Raw genomic sequence first — 18,864 nt, forward strand, 5'->3', positions numbered from 1 at the left:
ACGGCTTTGACTACCATCTCTACGCAGATGACACGCAGATCTACATCTCCGCCCCTGTCCTCTCCCCCTCCCTTCGGGCTCGCATCTCCTCCCGCCTCTGGGACGTCTCCACCTGGATGTCGGCCCGCCGACTGAGCAAGACTGAGCTCCTCATCTTCCCTCCCAAACCCGGTCCTCTCCCAGACTTCTCTATCACCGTGGATGGCACGACCATCCTTCCCGTCTCTCAGGCCCGCAATCTCGGTGTCATCCTTGACTCGTCCCTCTCGTTCACCCCACACATCCTATCCGTTACCGAGACCTGCCGGTTTCACCTCTACGATATCGCCAAGATCCGCCCTTTCCTCTCCACCCAAACGGCTACCTTACTATTACGGGCTCTCGTTATATCCCGGCTAGACTACTGTGTCAGCCTTCTCTCTGACCTCCCTTCCTCCTCTCTCGCCCCGCTCCGGTCTATTCTTCACTCCGCCGCCCGGCTCATCTTCCTGCAGAAACGATCTGGGCATGTCACTCCCCTTCTTAAACAACTCCAGTGGTTGCCTATCGACCTCCGCTCCAAACAAAAACTCCTCACTCTAGGCTTCGAGGCTCTCCGTCACCTTGCCCCTTCCTACCTCTCCTCCCTTCTCTCTTTCTACCGCCCACCCCGCACGCTCCGCTCCTCCGCCGCCCACCTCCTCGCCGTCCCTCGGTCTCGCCTATCCCGCCGTCGACCCCCGGGTCACGTCCTCCCGCGGTCCCGGAACGCCCTCCCTCCTCACCTCCGCCAAACTGATTCTCTTTCCCTCTTCAAAACCCTACTTAAAAATCACCTCCTCCAAGAGGCGTTCCCAGACCGAGCTCCTCTTCCCCCTCTACTCCCTCTGCCATCCCCCCTTTACCTCTCCGCAGCTAAAGCCTCATTTTCCCCTTTTCCCTCTGCTCCTCCACCTCTCCCTTCCCATCCCCACAGCACTGTACTCGTCCGCTCAACTGTATATATTTTCGTTACCCTATTTATTTTGTTAATGAATTGTACATCGCCTTGATTCTATTTAGTTGCCATTGTTTTTACGAGATGTTCTTCCCCTTGACTCTGTTTATTGCCATTGTTCTCGTCTGTCCGTCTCCCCCGATTAGACTGTAAGCCCGTCAAACGGCAGGGACTGTCTCTATCTGTTGCCGACTTGTTCATCCCAAGCGCTTAGTACAGTGCTCTGCACATAGTAAGCGCTCAATAAATACTATTGAATGAATGAAAGGTCATGTAGGACAGGCCTTTGTCTCCATGTTTCTCTTCAGCAGGAGGCACGGCTCCATCTGAAGAATTTTCCCCCTCCCGCACTTCCGGCTGTTTCAGGTGCAGGAAGTGTTCTTCCCCAAGGAGTTTCTAGATCTCACTTGAAATTATATCTGTTTTGTGCATGGTGACAGTTGCCTTTGATAAGTGTGTTAATCCATTAGCATCTGATTAATTTGACAAAGGAAGGAGTGAGGCCAATGGACCCAACATTATCCGGTGGAATCGCCCGACACGATGCGCATGCTAACATGCTAGAATGCATAGGATGCACATGCCAACTCATCATGGAGCACTTTGTCCTAGTGGAAAGAACAAGGGCCTGGGCATCTAAGGACCTGAGTTTTAATCCTGGTTCTGCCACTTGCACACTGTGGGATTTAGGGCAAGTCATTTAACTTCTCTGAGTCTCAGTTTCCTGTTCTCCCTTCCCTCTAGACTGTAAAGCCCACGTGGGACAGGGACTGTGGGGGTCCTGATTATTTTGTGCCTACCCCAAAACTTACTATAGTACTTAGTATGTTGTTCATTCATTCAATCATATTTATTGAGTGCTTACTGTGTACAAAGCACTATATTGAGCACTTTGAGAGTACAAGTCAACAACAGACACGTTCCCCCACCACAACGAGCTCACAGCCTAGAGGGGGAGACAGACATTAATATACATAAATGAATGTGCTCAATAAATAAAAAATAAGCACTTAATAAACTCTCAATACCACAATTATGCTTTTATGGTGCACTTGCTTACCACATCATGCTAACTCTCTAACACTCCATGCCAACTTGCTAACATGCTAATGTGTCACAGACATTAATAATAATAATAACTATTATTATGGTATTTATTAAGTGCTTACTATGTGCCAGGCACTCTACTAAGCATTGGGATGGGTACAAGCAAATTGGGCTGGGCGCAGTCCCTGTCCCCCGTGGGACTCACAGTCTCCATCCCCATTTTACAGATAAGGTAACTGAAGCCCAGAAAAGTGAAATGACTTGTTCAAGGTCACACAGCAGACAAATGGCAGAGATGGGATTAGAACCCATGACTTTCTGACTCCCAGGCCCATGTTCTATCCACTACGCCACGCTGCTTCTCATAACGGTGCTCATATTAACACGCTGCAGCACACAGGCTAATTTCCCCGTTAACACCCTGGAATCACAGTTGGATCTGGGGGCGTCCACCCCAGACCTCCAAGAGCTGGGCCCCAGGACCCCGTGGCCAGCCAGAACCGGGGAGCCCTGTGGTCCCTGCAGAGCGGGACTCCAGTTTCAGGGATCTGACATCGGTCTCTGGCTTGGGCTCCGGGATCCACCCATGCCCGTGGCTTCAGGAGTTACGGGTACCCCCATGCATCTCCCAGTTCCTCGCCCGGCCCCCCGTGCACCACCCAGTCCCCTGCCTGGCCTCCTCATGCATCTCTCAGCCCTCCGTGCATCACCTGGCACCCTGCGAACTTTCTGGCCTCCCACCTGGACCCCCGTGCACCACCTGGCCTCCTGCCCAGCCCCCCATGTACCACCCGGCCCCCTACCCTGCCCCCCCGCCTAGCTGGATGTCATCAGAAACACCCCAAGGCCCAGTGGGAGGCTGTTTCTGCTCCACCCAAGTCCACCTTCTAGCCGCACATCATTCTGCCTCGATCTCTTCGCTCACACAGTTCCCCGCAAGGGGCAGACCCCAGTTCTCCCCACCTTCAACTGGCCTAAAGGAAAGAGCACAGGCCTGGACACCAAATAACCTGGGTTCTAATCCCAGCTCCACCGCTTACCTGCCGAATGACTTTGAGCAAGTCATTTAACTTCTCTATGTCTCAGTGTCTTCACCTATATAATGGGGGTGAAATACCTGTTCTCCCTCATGGGACAGGGACTGTGTCTGAACTGATTATCTTGAATCTACCCTGAGCTTAGTACAATGCTTGGCTCACAGTAAGCACTTTTACACCACTATTATTATAAATTATTTATATTGTAATCATTTATTTCTATTATAAATTATTTATATTAACATCTGTGTCCCCCACCTAGACTGTAAGCGGGAAATGTCAGTCAACTGTTATACTGTACTCTCCCAAGCATTTAGTGCAGTGCTCTGCACAGAGTAAGTGCTCGCTAAGTACCACTGATTATTTTTCCTAAAATCCTGCCCCAGTCCAAAGAGCTTTCCCCAATTAATTTCCCAGCACCCAAAGCCACATCACGCCCTTAGCCCCCATCCCACCTTTTGGATTGATTTGCACACCACTCTGCCCTCTTGCACATATTCTATTGTACACTTATTCATTTGTATTCCTCCAGGAAAGGTTTCTGTGTGTGTCTTAGAGTGTAAGGTTCTTGGGGGCAAGGAATCTTTTACATCATTATTCTTTACTATCCCAGCATCTAGTGGAGTGCTCCACACCAAGATGGTGCTCAATAAATAACACCTTTAAATCTACCATTCATTCAATAACATTTATTGAGGAATTACTGTGTGCCAAGCACTGGTACAAAGCGATGGGGAGAGTACGCTATAACAATAAACAGACATATTCCCTTACTAGAGCATCCCCCCCCCCCCCCCCCCCCGCGCACACACACACACACACACACACACACCTCTAACACATCTGGAAGGACCTATTAGCACCGATGTGGTTACCGGCTTCTCACACTTCTTTATTTTCCCCTCACTTTAGCTGGTCAAATGGTACCTGTTTTCCTCAGCTCAGCTGGAAGCTCCACGAGGGCAGGGCCCAAGGATGCTGTTTTTATGAGAGGTGCCCAGGCCGCTAATTTAGGCCTAGGCCCAAAGCAGACATCCAGGTGAGGCAGGGCAGGGGGGAATGTAGTGAGGTCAGGAGGAGGGGAGGGAGGACCAGGAGAGCCAGGCCAACATTGGAACATCGGGTCCAGTCCTGACCGTCGCAACGCAGACACAGGACAAAATGCTGGTGGCGGCTGGAATGTTTATTGTCCCGGTGGGGAAGCGGGAAGAGGAGGAGGAAGAGGAAGAAGAGGAAGGCTGGTTGGGAAAATCCAGGTTCAGAAAACACTTCTCGGAAAGATTGGTGGAACCTTGCCCCTTCTGGCTGGATCCTGGGGTCCCTCCAGGCTGCCTGCCTGGCCAGAGCCGGGCATGGGGGTGGGGGGTGGTGGCCAAACCACAATTTTGGTGACATAGGGACTCACTGGCCTCAATGAAGCAGCCTCGTGAACTCCTCATGGCCTCCCACCCTTGGGTGATGGGAGAGGGGAGAGGGAGCCCTGCATTTGTTCATGCAGTGAGGGAGGGAGCCCCTATCCCACAAGTCAGAGGTCCGGGGCGGTGGGAGGGGAGGGAGGGAGAGAGAGCAAGAGAGACAGAGACAGGGACAAAGATACTGAGAGACACAGAGAGAGAAAGAGAGAGAGAGAGAGAAAGAGAGAGAGAGAACTACTCAGCTGGCCCCAGTCAGGGGTGCTGCCAGTACAGGCCAGAGCCCTGCAACAGCAACCAGTGTCTTAGTGAGAGTCCAGTGCCACATGCAGCCCAGCAACAGTGTCCTGGGTCTAGCAACAGCATCCTGGGTCATAGTGATAGTGTCTAGTGCCACCTGGCAGCTCAGCAACAGCATCCTGCATCCAGCAATGGTGTCCGGGGTCACATGCGATAGTGTCCAGTGACACCGGGCAGCCCAGCAATGGCATCCAGCGTCACAGTGATAGTATCCAGTGTGACCTGCAACCCAGCAACAGTGTCCTGGGTCCAGTAACAGTGTTCAGTGTCACAGTGCTAGTGCCCAGTGCCACCTGCAGCCCAGCAAGAGAGTCCTGGGTCCAGGAACAGAATTCAGTGTGACAGCGATGGTGCCCAGCACCACCAGCAGCCCAGCAACACATCCTGGGTCCAGCAAGGGCGTTCAGTGTGGCCTAGAGTCAATCAAGAGCATCCAGGACAGCAGCAGCATACAATGTTCCAAAGTTGCTCTGGCCCCTGCCCCTACGGGGACCACCTGGGTCCCCAGATGCCTGCTGCTTGGAGAGAAACAAAGGGCTGAGGAACCCCCAGAGCGGCCAGCAGTGAGTGGCCTGAAGTGGATGGTGTCGGTGGACAGTGCCGGTAGAGAGTACCGGTGGATGGTCCATAGGGGACAAAGAGGCAGCAGGTCCCCGCCCATCCACATTTACAATACTAATTCATGTCTCCATTTCACATTTGTTCATGTAAAAACCCACCTGAGCGGGTAAATCCCCGAAATGACGGCTGCCCACCGGCCGATCGGTGGGTCCGAGTGTCTGGGGAGCGGGCCGGCGGAACCCCGTGTCTGCCTGTCCCGGCGGCCCCGGCGGTCACACCCGGAAGCTCCTGGTCCTGTGAAAGGCCTGGAAGGGCCTGGTCAGTGCCCGTACCAGCAGCGGCGGCCTGGGCCGCTCTACCAACAGTGCCGCCGCCTGGCTCTCTGGCGTCGGAAACCGCTCCTGGAACGCTGCAGGGTGCGACTTCTGGAACTGCGGGAGAAGGAGGGGCCGGGGTAGGGTGGGTGTGGGCGATGCCAAAGCCAGGAGCCAGTGGGGAAGGATGGGGTAGATGATACCTGAAAGGGGAGCAGGGATGGGAGAGGGCAGGGCCGGGACCCAGTGGGGAAGGATGGGGCGGATGATGCCCAGATAAGGGGTGGGCGAAGGCAGGGCCGGAGGGCAGGTGCCAAACTACCATCGCCAAGTGGGTGACTCCCAAATCTGCCTCTCCAGCCCCAATCTCTCTCCTTCCCTGCAGTCTCCATCTCCTCCTGCCTTCCGCTCATTCTTACTCATTGGTCCTGCCCACACATCAAACTCTACCTGTCCTCGTCTTCCCACCCAAAACCCATCCTCTCCTGACTCTCCCATCTTCGTAGACTGCACCATCACACTCCCTGTCCCCAAAGCCCTTACTTAACCTTGCCATCATCCTTGACTCAGTGGAAAGAGCACGGGCTTGGGAGTCAGAAGTCATGCGTTCCAATTCCGACTCCGCCACCTGTCTGCTGGGTGACCGTGGCCACGTCACTTAACTTCTCTGTGCCTCAGTTCCCTTATCTGTAAAATGGGGATTATGACTGTGAGCTCCACGTGGGACAGCCTGATGTCCTTGTATCTACCCCAGCGTTTAGATCAGTGCTTAGCATATAGTAAGCGCTTAACAAATACCATCATTATTATTCAAACCACATATCCAGTCCCTCACCAAATCTTAATGGTTTTATCTCCACGGAGTCTTTAGAACCAGTCCCTTCCTCTCCTTCCAACCTGCTACCACTCTGGTCCAACCAGTTGTCGTATCCTGCCTCGACTACTACCTCAGCCTCCGCGCTGGTCTTCCTGACTCCTGCCTCGCCCCTCTCCAGTCCAAACTTCACTCTACCACCTAGATTATTTTTCTAAAAATTTGTTTGGTGCACGTCTCCCCGTTCCTCAAAAATCCTCCAACGGCTGCCAATCCACACCAAAAAGAAACTCCTTACCGTCGGCTTTAAGGCTCCCAATCATTTCTTTGCCTCCTTTCTCACCTCACTTTACTCCTATTACAACCCAACCCTCACACTTCACTCCTCTAACATGAACCTACTCAAACTATACCTTAATCTTGTCTCTCCCACCAGTGACCCCTTGATCATATCCTCCCTGTGGCCTGGAACTCCCTCTCCCTTCAAATCAGTGAGGCCAACGCTCTCTCCATCTTCAAAGCCAGACTAAAACCAAGTCACCTCCAGGAAGCAGCGTGGCTCAGTGGAAAGAGCACGGGCTTGGGAGTCAGAGGTCATGGGTTCGAATCTCTGCTCTGTACCTTGTCAGCTGTGTTACTGTGGGCAAGTCACAGCTTCTCTGTGCCTCAGTTACCTCAGCTGTAAAATGGGGATGAAGACTATGAGCCTCACGTGGGACAACCTGATTACCCTGTATCTACCCCAGCACTTAGAACAGTGCCCTGCACATAGTAAGCGCTTAACAAATAACAACATTATTAAGAAGCCTTTCCTGACTAGCCTCTCATTTCCCTTCCCCACTGGCCCTCCCTTCTGTGCCACCTATGCTCTTAGGTCTGTACCCTTTAAGCACTTTGATACTCACCCAGCCCTACAGCATTTATGTCCATATCCTTATACTCAGTCCCTGCCCATGTCTGTAATTTCTTTTAATTTCTCTCTCCACACCAAGAGGGCAAGGTTTGTGTCTACAAACTCTATTGTACTGTCCTTGCCCAAGGGCTTAGTACAGTGCTATGCACACAGTTAGTGCTCAGTAAATACCACTGATTGATTGGCAGGACAGACAGTGGATAAGGACAGGACAGACAGCGGGGTGAGAGGAAGACAGCACGGGGATCTCCGTGAGGTGCCGAACCCAGCACTCTGCCCACAGGGGACATTCAATAAATATCACCGACTGAGGGACACTCCCTGCCCCAAGAGAGAACAAAATTCGAGGGAAATTTGCAATTCAGTCTCAGGGGACGCAGAGAGAATAAAGCCATAGTGAGGACAGTCCCGAGCCCCGCTGGGGCACAGCCCTCCTTACCTGTTTCAGTTTTTTCCTTTTCTCTTTGACCGATAGTTTGGGGTCAGCGAGCGTCCCCTCCAACAAGGCCGCTATTGGCTCCTGGGCCCCAAATTCCTTCTGGTATTCAAATTCCTCGGGACTGATTTGGCGGCAAAACGACGGGCCAGGTAAGGTGGTGTCAGGGTCGGCTCCCGGGTATTTAATCTGAAAGCACCGAGGAGCCGAAGGCAGCAAGCTGAGAACAAACAGCAGGAAACACTTCTTCCCCCAGCCAGGGGAGAGCACTGGGTATCTGTTCCTTCCGGGGGCTGGGCCACCAGAAAAACACCAGCAGCTCTACAGGGGTTTCGATCCACCCAGAGATGAGTGTCCAAGTCCCCAAGTGTCCTCTGGGGGAGAGTCAGGAGCGTGGAATGGTTTGTGCTGGGTCAACAGGGGAGAATCAGAGAAGGAGAGGGGAGAGTCAGGGGTGGTCTATGCTGGGTAACTGGTGGGGGGAGTGAGGGATGGAGAGAGAAGAGTCAGGGGTGTGCAATGGTCCATACTGGGTCACCAAAGGTGAATCAGCGATGAAGAGGGGAGAGTCAGGGCTATGAGATCTCCTCCAAGAGGCTTTCCCTGACTAAGCCCTCCTTTCTTCTTCTCCCTCTCCCTTCTGCGATACTCTGAGTTGATCCCTTCATTCATCCCTCCTACCAGCCTCACAGCACTTACGTACATATCTGTAATTTATTTATATTAATGTCTTTCACCCCCCTATTCTGTAAGCTCATTGTAGGCAGGGAATGTGTCTGCATATCACTGTATTGTACTCTCCCCAGCATTTAGTACAAAGTTCTGCACACAGTCAGCATTCAATGAATATGAATGAATGAATGAAAATCTGCGCTACGTCACTGGGGTAGCGTCAAGGACGGAGAGAGAAGAGTCAAGAGTATTGTATGTTCTGTGTTGGGTCACCGGGGAGAGTCAGGGATGGAGAGGGGAGGGTCAGGGGTGTAGGATGGTTCGTGCTGGGTCACCGGGGAAGAGTTACGGATAGAGAGGGGAGTCAGGGGTATGCAGGGGTATGAACGGGGGAGTGTCAGAGGTGCCTTTTAATGCCACTGCTCTGGGTACCAGCTGAGCCTCAGTTGAACCCCAGCCTACGTCCCCACGCTCACCGGGGAAGAAGATGAAGGCCACTGACCCCGGGGCACAAAGCCAACAGGGTAGCGGGGCGGAGGCCCATGGCTGTGCAGTCATACCTGGACCCTGCGCAGGTGAGCCAGGCGCTCTTCCACAGCCGCCTGCAGGGCGGGGGGCACCGTCAGGATCTCCTGGTGATGGTCCAGGAGGAACGTCACCAGCCGTGCCGACAGCAGCTCATCCAGTTCCGCCTCGGCTCTGGAGCGCAGGATGGGGCGCGAGAAGGTCTGGACTATCTACATGCCGAAAGCGGGAGTGTAGGGAGCAATTTCACCACCAAGCCCAAACCGGGCACCAGCAGGGGGTGGAGGGCAGTGCCGGGTGCCTTCTGGACCCTCAGCCGAACAGGAGCTCACAAATCCAAACTCTCCCCCTCTACTGTGTGAGGGGGCCGTTTCGCACCCTTCTCGCTCCCCCAACCCTACTCCTTTCTCCCCATCCTGGGCTCCCCCAGAGGACCAAGGTCCCTCCCCATTATCCTGACCCTCTCCCCAGCTGGGCGGCCCCTCCGGCCGTCTCCAAGGTGTTTGCCACATCTTTACCCGGCACACCGACCCCTTCCCTCTGGGGCCCACCACCGCCCAACCTTTCCCTTCCTCTCCCCCGCCCGGAGCTTGCTACCTCCCGCATGCCCCATCCTCCCCATCCCAAGCCCCTGCACCAGGGCCCGAGTCCCGGAGTGTTCGCAGAGTGGCGGCAGCTGGCGGTTGTCGTGGATCCTAGCCATAAGGCGCGTCAGCAGCTGCAGCTTCCGCCGGTTCTCGGGGGGCAGCAGGAGACAGCAGGTCTGCAGGCCCTCCACAGCCGCAGCTTCTTTCTGAAACAAACCTGGGGAGAGGAGAAACCACCTGACTTAAGGACCCTCACCCCTCCATCTCCCTCCCGTCTTCCCCCGCACTATCCCATCCCTCGTTCCCCCGGCCTCCAGGCTCCAAGTCCTCGTTGAATGACCGATTCCCCCGGGGGTTGACTCTGCTGCCCTTTTTAGTCTGCCATCTCCACCCCACCCCCCATCAAACACGAGGGTCCCGAGGGAAGGTCCCAGCTTTCACTTCTTCCATGTGTCTTCCCCACCCAACTAGAACCGAGCCCGGCCCACGGGAGGCTCCCAGTCCAGTGCCCGCCCGGAGTTGACCGGTGGATCTCTGTTACCTCAAAAAAACTCCCAGAGGTGGGAGGCAAACATATTCACAAATCCACCGGTCCACCCATCCGTCCATCCACCCGTCTGCCTGTCCCTCAGGACGCCATCCCACCGGCCTCACCGAGCACACTGACGAAGGCGTCGAAGAGCTGGAAAGTGAGCAGTGGCTCCTTCAGGTGGCCATAGTAGTCGGCGATCGTCCTGAAGACGTCCTTCTCGAACCCCGGGTACGAGGGCTGCTTGGTGTTGGAGCTGCCGGGCCCTTTGCACACACATACACACACACAGGCGCTCAAGTGAGTGTGTTTTCCAGCCAGCAGGCAGGGGGAGGGTGGAAGCACCTCAGAGGCCCAACAAGGGGTGGACATGGGCTGGGAGGGTGGGCACGGAGGCAGGGATGCAAACATTAGGGCAGTGGAGGGGAGGGCGGGCATGGGCACTTACAATTTGCTAAACACTTCATCGCTGAGAGCACCCAGTGTGGAAGCTCCTCTGGGGGAAGATGGAGAGAATTCGTGGATTAGAATTTGCCCGTGGTGGGCACCCGAAGGAAACCCCAGTGCCGACGGTAGGCTCTCGTCCAGACCCGCTGGGCGATCAATTTAGATGCAGCACGGCCTGGGCAGAGGGAGACTCAGACCTGAGTCTTGACCTGCTGGGTGACCCAGGGTAAACCGCTCAACCTCTGTGGGGGTCTCTGCCTCCTCAGCTGTAAAAGGGGAACAATATTTCCTGTCCCTAATGCACTGGGATGGAGGGGCGGGTGAAATGGACCATGGATAGAACATCATGTATCTAGAATCTGCCCTTTTTGCTCCATCCAAAGCTCCCGGGCTGACCCCAGCACTTAGATCCCACTTTGACTACTGCATCAGCCTCCTCCCTGACCTCCCTGCCTCCTGTCTCTCTCCAGTCCAGTCCAGACTTCACTCTGTTGCCCAGATCATTTCCCTCAATACCGTTCAGTCCATATCTCTCCCCCCAAACCCCGAAGAACTTGCAGTGGTTGCCCATCCACTGCTGTATTATTATTTTGGTATTTGTTAAACACAACACTGTATGTCAAGCACCAAACTAATTGCTGGGTAGATTTATTTTGTTAATGAATTGTACATCGCCTCGATTCTATTTAGTTGCCATTGTTTTTACGAGATGTTCTTCCCCTTGACTCTATTTATTGCCATTGTTCTTGTCTGTCCATCTCCCCCGATTAGACCGTAAGCCTGTCAAACGGCAGGGACTGTCTCTATCTGTTGCCAACTTGTTCATCCCAAGTGCTTAGTACAGTGCTCTGCACATAGTAAGTGCTCAATAAATACTATTGAATGAATGAATGAATGAATGAATGAATGAATGCAAAATAATCAGGTGGGACACAGTCTCTGTCTCACACAGTCTAAGTAGGAAGGAGAACAGTGTCTCCCCCTCTAGACTGTGAGCTCACTGGTGTTTCCACTCGGCCACACTGCTTCTCAGCTTCTCTGTACCTAAGAGAAACTCCTTTCCCTCAGCTTTAAAGGACTGAGTCAGCTCCCCCCGCCACCTTACCTCGCTGATTTCCTGCTCCATCCCAGCTTGTGCAATCGATCAGTGGCGTTTACTGAGCACTTACTATGTGCAGAGCACCTTACTAAACACTTGGGAGTGCGCAACAGAATTAGCAGACATGCTCCCCGTCCTTTACGAGCTTATAGTCCAGAGGGGGAGACAGACATTAAGATGAATAAGGAATTTATAATATATCATCGAGAGATATGTGTGCAAGTGCTGTGGGGTTGGAGGTGGGGTGAATCGCAAAGGCCCAAAGGCCCCAGAACCAAGTGCGCAGATGCACACTTTGCTCCTCTAATGCCAACCTACTGACTGTACCTCGATCTCACCTATCTCGCCACCGACCCCCCACTGCTCAGCCCTTGCCCCACCTCTGACCTGAAACTCCCTCCCTTTCCACGCTCCGTGAGAAGCAGCTTGGCCTGATGGTTAGAGGATGGGCCTGTGACTCAGAAGGACCTGGCTTCTAATCCCAGGCTCCAGCACTTGGGCAAGTCACTTCACTTCTCTGTGCCTCAGTTACCTCAACTGTAAAATGGGGATTAAGACTGCAAGCCCCATGTGGGACAGGGACTGTGTCCAACCCGATTTGCTTGTAGCCACCCCGGCGTTTAGTACAGTGCTTGGCACCCAGTAATTTCTTAAAGATCACTGTTATAATATCCGACTGACGATCCCTCTCCCAACTTCAAAGCTTTATTAAAGTCACATCTCCTCCAAAAGCATTTCCTTAAGCCCTCATTTCCCCTACGTTCTGCGTCACCCTCGCCCTCAGATCTGCACCCTTTATTCACCCTACCCTCGGCCCCACAGCACTTAGGTCCATATCCATAATTTATTTATTTCTATTAATATCTGTCTCTCTCTCTAGGCTGTAAGTTCCTTTGTGGGCAGGGAACGTATCTGCCAACTCTGTTGTAGTGTACTCTTCTGAGCACTCGGTCTAGCGCCCTGTACTCAGTAAGCACTCAATAAATACCATTGACCGGTTGATTGAAAGTGCCCAGGACTCTGCCCATATCTGCACCCAGCAGATGCTGGAGGATGGAGGAATGGGCGGTCAGGGCAGGAAACCAGCGAGGTAGGAGGCCTGCCTAGGCTCAGACCAGCCGGGCCCTGGCACAACCGACCAGTCCATGGAACCCCAGAGGCAGGACCCCACGGCCACTCCCGCCCTGCCACTCACGTGATTTGTCCTCCAGGAGCACCAGGCCCTGTTGGTTGACGCGGTACACGTTGTGGATGATATTCTTCGACTTGACCAGCTTGGCGTCCAAAACTGCCTCCAGAGAGTCCAGCCCCAGGACTTTCTGTAAACTGGTCACAGGGAGAGGCAGTGTAAGAGCCCTCGGGTGGCCCCTGGGATGGAAGGCCCTCGGCTTGATGTCACCCTGCCGGGGGGTGGGGCAGAAGGGAGCGGCCGGAGGAGGGAGGGGACAGTTGGGGATGTTGGATGGTCCCTGCTGGGCCACTGAGGGAGAGTTGGGGACGGAGAGAGAGGGGAGGGTGAGGGGCGTGGACTGGTCCATCCCGAACCGGGAGGATGGGTGCCCAAGAAGACTACCAGCATTCGGCTCCCCCCAGGGTCCCGGCACTACTATTGGAGACAGAGCCTCAGCGTGGATGGGCCAGGGGGCTGAGACAGGAGTGGACGTGGCTAAAGGTCTCAAAAAGCAACTTGCTATTAACCAGGACAGAAGGAGCTGGTAGATGAGAGGAAAATGGAAAAGAAAAAAAGCGATGCTTCAGAGCCGCAGATTCCGGCCACCAGAGAAGGCCATCTCCGATACAGCCAAAGCAGAGATGACATCGTGCAGCAGAAACAGGCCACTACAGCACGGGTGCTGCAGCAGAGACATGCCGCCACAGCAGACGCACCGCTTCAGCAGGGGGGTCTCCGCAGAGGTACTGCATCAGAGACATGTTGCCACGGCAGAGATGCCACAGCAGAGGCATGTCACTGCAACAGAGGTGCCTTAGCAAAGACGTGCCACTGCAGCAGAGCCGCCAAAGCGGAGACATGCTGCCGCGGCACAGGACTACAGCAGAGGAGCCGCAGCAGAGACACGCCACTGAAGCAGAGGTGCCATAGTAGAGACACGTCACCGCAGCAGAGACACGTGGCCACAGCAGAGACGCCCCAGCACCACCCGCCGCGCACTGTAAGCCGGCACAGCCCCCACCGAGGCCCAGAGCCGCATACTGGGCCAGGGTCATAGACTTCCAGATGTCCTCGACGTTGGCGTCGGTCAGCTGCCGGCGCTGCACCAGGCGGCAGGCCGGGATCTCCCCGATGGCTATGCTGTGCCGCTTGAACCACGAGTCCGAGTTCTGGACGGGAATGGAAGGGAGGGAAGGAGGGAGGGAGCGCGTCAGGGCCGGGACAACCAGCCAGCCAGCTGGTCACCCAGCCAGACCCTCCCCCTGGGAACCCGCTCGTTTGGGCCGGGCCACCGCTGGGTCAGAATGCAGGCCTGGTGAGGGACAGTGTGGAACAGAGAAGCAGTGTGGCTCAGTGGAAAGAGCATGGGCTTTGGAGTCAGAGGTCATGGGTTCGAATCCCGGCTCAGCCACTTATCAGCTGTGTGACTTTGGGCAGGTCACTTAACTTCTCGGTGCCTCAGTTACCTCATCTGTAAAATGGGGGTGAAGACTGTGAGCCCCACGTGGGACAACCTGATTCCCCTGTGTCTACCCCAGCGCTTAGAACAGTGCTCGGCACATAGTAAGCGCTTAACAAATACCAACAGAGGGTCAGACCTGGCACGGCCCCCCAGGTCACGACAACCTCTGCCTGCGGACAGAGCGACAGGGGCAGGATAGGGCCTTACCGAGACAGGAAGAGGTGGAATCGTGGGGTGTGTCTCCTCCCCCGGGGCCCCCAGGATGTGGCTCCTCCCTCTAAGGAGCCCAGGCTAGGGATCCTCCCCCAGGAATGAGGCTCCTCTCCCGGAGCACCCCGGGACCCCCTGGGATGTGGATCGTACCAGTAGAAGAGGCCGCACGGGGATGTTATCCTGGGAGGTGGCGGGCGGAGTGTCGCTCCAGGCCGGGAACTTCACGGGGTCCCCGTGGAATGGCGGCCTCCTGGGATAGGGCTTCAGTGGGGACGAAAGGGGAAACCTGGAAGGAAAGGACACCGAAAGCCTGCCATGAAACACTGACCAGAGGGGTCCGGCTCTATTCTGGACACTTGGGTCACTTCCATCTTCTTGGTTGGATCATGCAGCACCTCAGAACCAGAGCCCAGCAGAGCAGAGGTGACGACTCCTCCCCCTTCCCTCACCCCTGCAGGTGATGAAGAGTTGCCCACCCTCTCCCGGGGTAGTTGGATGACCGGGCACCGCCCCTCCATATGCCCGCAGGGGACAGGGCACTGCCCTGTCACACAGGAGCAAAGGGAGGGGTCACCGGGACTAGGGGGCTCAGTACGTGTTCAGTGGCTCCCTTGGGATGCAGCCAAGTTTTTCGTTTATTTCATGTCCCCCCATCAGTGGTGCAAAGATTTTTATTGTTATTAATATTGAGTTGTTTACTGCTTACTATACGTCAAGCACTGGGGTAAATACCAGTTAATCAGGTCGGACACAATCCCTGTCCCATATAGGGCTTACAGTTAGTCTAAGGGGGAGAGAGAACAGATACTGAACTATCATTTTATGGAAGAGGAAACTGAGGCCCAGAGGAGTTAAGTGACTTGCCCAAGGTCATACAGCAGGCAAGCGGCAGAGCCAGACTTAGAACCGAGGTTACCCGTCCCCTGAGACTGTGTGTTTTTCATACTGCTCCAGAACCAGCATTTTACTGCCTCTGCCTGTTCTACCAGCCACCAGGGCACACGCATACTCACGCAGCCCCTCCCCACCACCTTCCTCGATCTGTGACTCTTTTGGGGGGGGAGATGTCCACCTCCTTCAGGGTCTGGGGTCCTTGCGGGCAGGGCAGGATGGGGTAGGGAGGGGAGGGGCAGGGCCAGGCTGAGCCAACTTCCAGGTTTCTCTTCTCTCAGTGTTGCCCCACCTTGTTCTCACTCTGCAAGCCGTTGGTGGATTTTGCAGCAACAGGAAGTGCCTGGTCTCTCACTTCCCCTCTCCCCAACTTCAAGCTTCTACTCAGAGCTTCCCCAACGCATCCCGAGGCCCCCTCCATCAGCAACGGGCGGGGAGCACAAGGTGACTGTGGTCCCTGGAGCCTGGCTGCGGGGGGAGCGGTCCAAAGGCTTCTGTTCCCCACCCAGATCGCCACCACGTTACCCCAGGCTCCGGGCCGATCAGGGCTGGGCCACTGAGCCATCTTCCTTGCCGGTCTCCCTGCCTCCAGCCTCTCCCCCTCCACGCATCCGTGTGGATCATCTTCCCGGACCGTGGCTCGGCCCTCCTCTGTCCTCCCCACGAGACCCCTCGCAGGCTCCCTATGTCTCTCTGCCTCTCACCAGCGGCTTCGAGGGTCCCCTCCCTTTGGCCCCGCTGACCCATCTGCTCCCTTCTCCCCCTTTTCCTAACTCGCCGCCTCCACTACTCCAGAGCCCACCTGCTGGCCACACCTCGCTCTCGTCTGTCCCGCCTCTGACCCCTCGCTCACGCCATTCCCCGGCCTGGAACGCCTTCCGCCCCTCAGACGGACCCCAGCTCTCCCCACTTTTAAATCCCTCCTGTAATCCCACCTCCTCCAACAACTTTTCCAGCCTCAGTCTCAAAATCTCCAATTTTATCAATCAGACGGGCGCCTCTAGCACTACGTACTGTGGTCCGTAATGTGTGCGCGGAGCACACGTACCACCGCTCATCCGGCTTTTCATTTTGATTCCGTTAAAACTCACTCACGGACCCTTTGCCGGGTGCTGCCTCGCTGCCCCCTCTGCCTCGCCCACTTCACCTGCTGCTCCGGCGGGAACCCGGTGGGCAGGGGCGGGAGGGCACAGAGGGGGGCGTGCCAGTCACTGGCCCAGGAATCAACTCCTCCCCGCAGAAGCCTCGGTTCTCAAGTCTCCGGCCGAGGCTCGTGTGCCGCTCTCAATGGGGGACTCGGTCCCCAGGAAGACTACAGCCTTAAACCAACTCTGCTTTTGAGGAAACCCATAGTTTCACCGTATAAAATAATTCCCCAAACCGTCTCAAGAGCCGCTGCCATCGTGTCCCATACAGATTGCAAGTGCCCACCGGGGGGTTCCCCGATCCAGCCACTGCCTGAGGGAGGAGAACCAGGGTCCCGGAGTGACCCTGCCCAACCAACCCAGGCAGGACACGCTGGATCCCAAGCGCCTCGTGCCCGAGTAGACAGTTCAGCCCAGACCAGAGGGTGCCTGACCGCGAGCCTTGGCCCTGAGTGGATGGTCTAGCCCAGACTAGAGGGCAGCTGATCGAGAGCCTCATCCCCACGGTGGACAGTCTAGCCCGGACAGGAAGGTGCCTGACCCAGCATCTCATCTCATGGTGGATGGTAAAGCCTGGAACGGAGGGGGCCTGACCAAGCTCCCCAAACAATGGAGGACAGTCCAGCCTGGACCGGAAGGTGCCCAACCAAGCACTCCGTCCCCGCAGTGGATGGTCCAGCCCAAAGAGCAGGGTCCTTGAACAAGGACCCTGCCCCACAGCAGATGGTTTAGCTGGGAACAGCGGGCACCCAACCAAGCAGCCCATCTCCTTAGGAGACGGTCCAGCCCATCTCAGAGGACGCCCACACACAAAACTGAGCCAAATCTGGGAGGGGCGGAGCAGACCGTGCCAGGCGCAGCAGATAGCAAAACGACAACCCTGCACCACGGGGGATACAGGGTGTACGTGTGCCTGTCCCTCCGTGGCCAACTATCTGGTACCTGCACAACCCATGGGGGGTGTGTGTGTGCATGTGCACCCTACTGAGAGCTCATCTCCTCCAGGAGGCTTTCCCAGACTGAGCCCCCCCCTTTCTCTCTGCTCCTCCTCCCCCCACCCCAACCCTCTTCTCTTCCCCCTTCCCCTCAGCTCTGTGCTCATTTGTATATACCATTTAGTGCCCTATTTATTTGTTAATGAGGTGTATATCTCCTTGATTCTATTTATCTTGATGATGTTGTCTTGTTTTTGTTTTGGTCTCTTTTGCTTTGCTATCTGTCTCCCCCATTTAGACTGTGAACCCGTCATTGGGCAGGGATTGTCTCTGTTGCCGAATGGCACATTCCAAGCGCCGAGTGCAATGTTCTGCACATAGTAAGCACTCAGTAAATACTATTGAATGAATGTGTGTGTGTTGGGGGGTAGGGGGGAGAGAGCTACGTGTGTACCTGTATAGCTGCCGGTTGTCCTTGAAGTCCTCTGTCCCCCACCGGCCCTGGATGTCCTCGATGACGTGGTTTTTCAGGAACTTTCCGAGCAGCTGGACGGTCTGCCTACGTGTCACCTCGGGACCGAAGTTGTGGCTGCCCCGGAGCAGGGCCAGCAGCCAGTCCACCGCGGCGCGGGCCACGAAGCAGCGCTCGTAGTTGCGTAGGCGACAGCGGTGCCTCCCCACGGGCAGGCCGGCCCGGAACTGCTCGATCGTCTCGTTCCACTGCGGGAGGATGGAGACAACGGGGACGGGGGGGCTGGGTTACCATCCGACAGTACGTACGTACGTACCACACACTCACTCACTCACTGTAAAACAGCAGCGTGGCTTAGTGGAAAGAGCCCCAGTTTGGGAGTCAGAGGACATCTTGCACTGTGTGACCTTGGGCAAGCCATTTAACTTCCCTGTGCCTCAGTTTCCTCATCTGTAAAATGGGGATTAAGACTGTGAGCCCCACGTGGGACAATCTGATGACCTTGCATCTACCCCAGAGTTTAGAACAGTGCTTGGCACATAGTAAGCGCCCAACAAATGCTGTAATTATTATTATTTTTTATTAAGCAGCAAAATAGAGTGGAAAGACCATAGGCCGGAGAGTCAGAAGAACCTGGGTTCTTATCCCAGCTCTGCCACTTGTCTGCTGTGTGTCCTTGGGCAGGTCACTTCACCTCTCTGTGCCTCAGTTCCCTCATCTGTAAAATGGGGATTGAGACTGTGAGCCCCACATTGTTTCTTGGCACATAGTAAGCACTTAACAAATAGCGTAGTTATTATTCTTATTACTATATAGGGACTGTGTCCAACCTGATTTGCTTGTATCCACCCCAGCGCTTAGGACAGTGCCTGGCATATAGTAAGCACTTCAAAATTACCATTATCG

The 18,864-nt window shown here is 55.2% G+C and overlaps 1 protein-coding gene across 2 annotated transcripts in view; it reads right to left on the reverse strand.

The window, feature by feature from the left end:
* DEPDC1B (DEP domain containing 1B) overlaps positions 1 to 18,864 on the reverse strand; it is a 47,517-nt gene that overhangs the window by 25,380 nt on the left and 3,273 nt on the right. Inside the window, exons 2-11 of one of the 2 annotated variants that reach the window (XM_029058906.2) lie at positions 17,941 to 18,206; positions 14,666 to 14,801; positions 13,882 to 14,009; positions 12,865 to 12,995; positions 10,572 to 10,619; positions 10,249 to 10,389; positions 9,645 to 9,811; positions 9,043 to 9,219; positions 7,814 to 7,999; positions 3,866 to 5,764 (exon numbers count right to left, since the gene is read on the reverse strand). In XM_029058906.2, the coding sequence (XP_028914739.1) occupies positions 5,606 to 5,764; positions 7,814 to 7,999; positions 9,043 to 9,219; positions 9,645 to 9,811; positions 10,249 to 10,389; positions 10,572 to 10,619; positions 12,865 to 12,995; positions 13,882 to 14,009; positions 14,666 to 14,801; positions 17,941 to 18,206 (1,539 nt within the window). In that variant the 3' untranslated portion in view covers positions 3,866 to 5,605. Of the gene's footprint in view, positions 1 to 3,865; positions 5,765 to 7,813; positions 8,000 to 9,042; positions 9,220 to 9,644; positions 9,812 to 10,248; positions 10,390 to 10,571; positions 10,620 to 12,864; positions 12,996 to 13,881; positions 14,010 to 14,665; positions 14,802 to 17,940; positions 18,207 to 18,864 lie in introns of those variants that run through there. The other variant, XM_029058950.2, reaches the window with a different exon arrangement.

Source organism: Ornithorhynchus anatinus, chromosome 1, assembly GCF_004115215.2.
Source record: "Ornithorhynchus anatinus isolate Pmale09 chromosome 1, mOrnAna1.pri.v4, whole genome shotgun sequence".
Lineage (NCBI taxonomy): Eukaryota > Metazoa > Chordata > Mammalia > Monotremata > Ornithorhynchidae > Ornithorhynchus > Ornithorhynchus anatinus.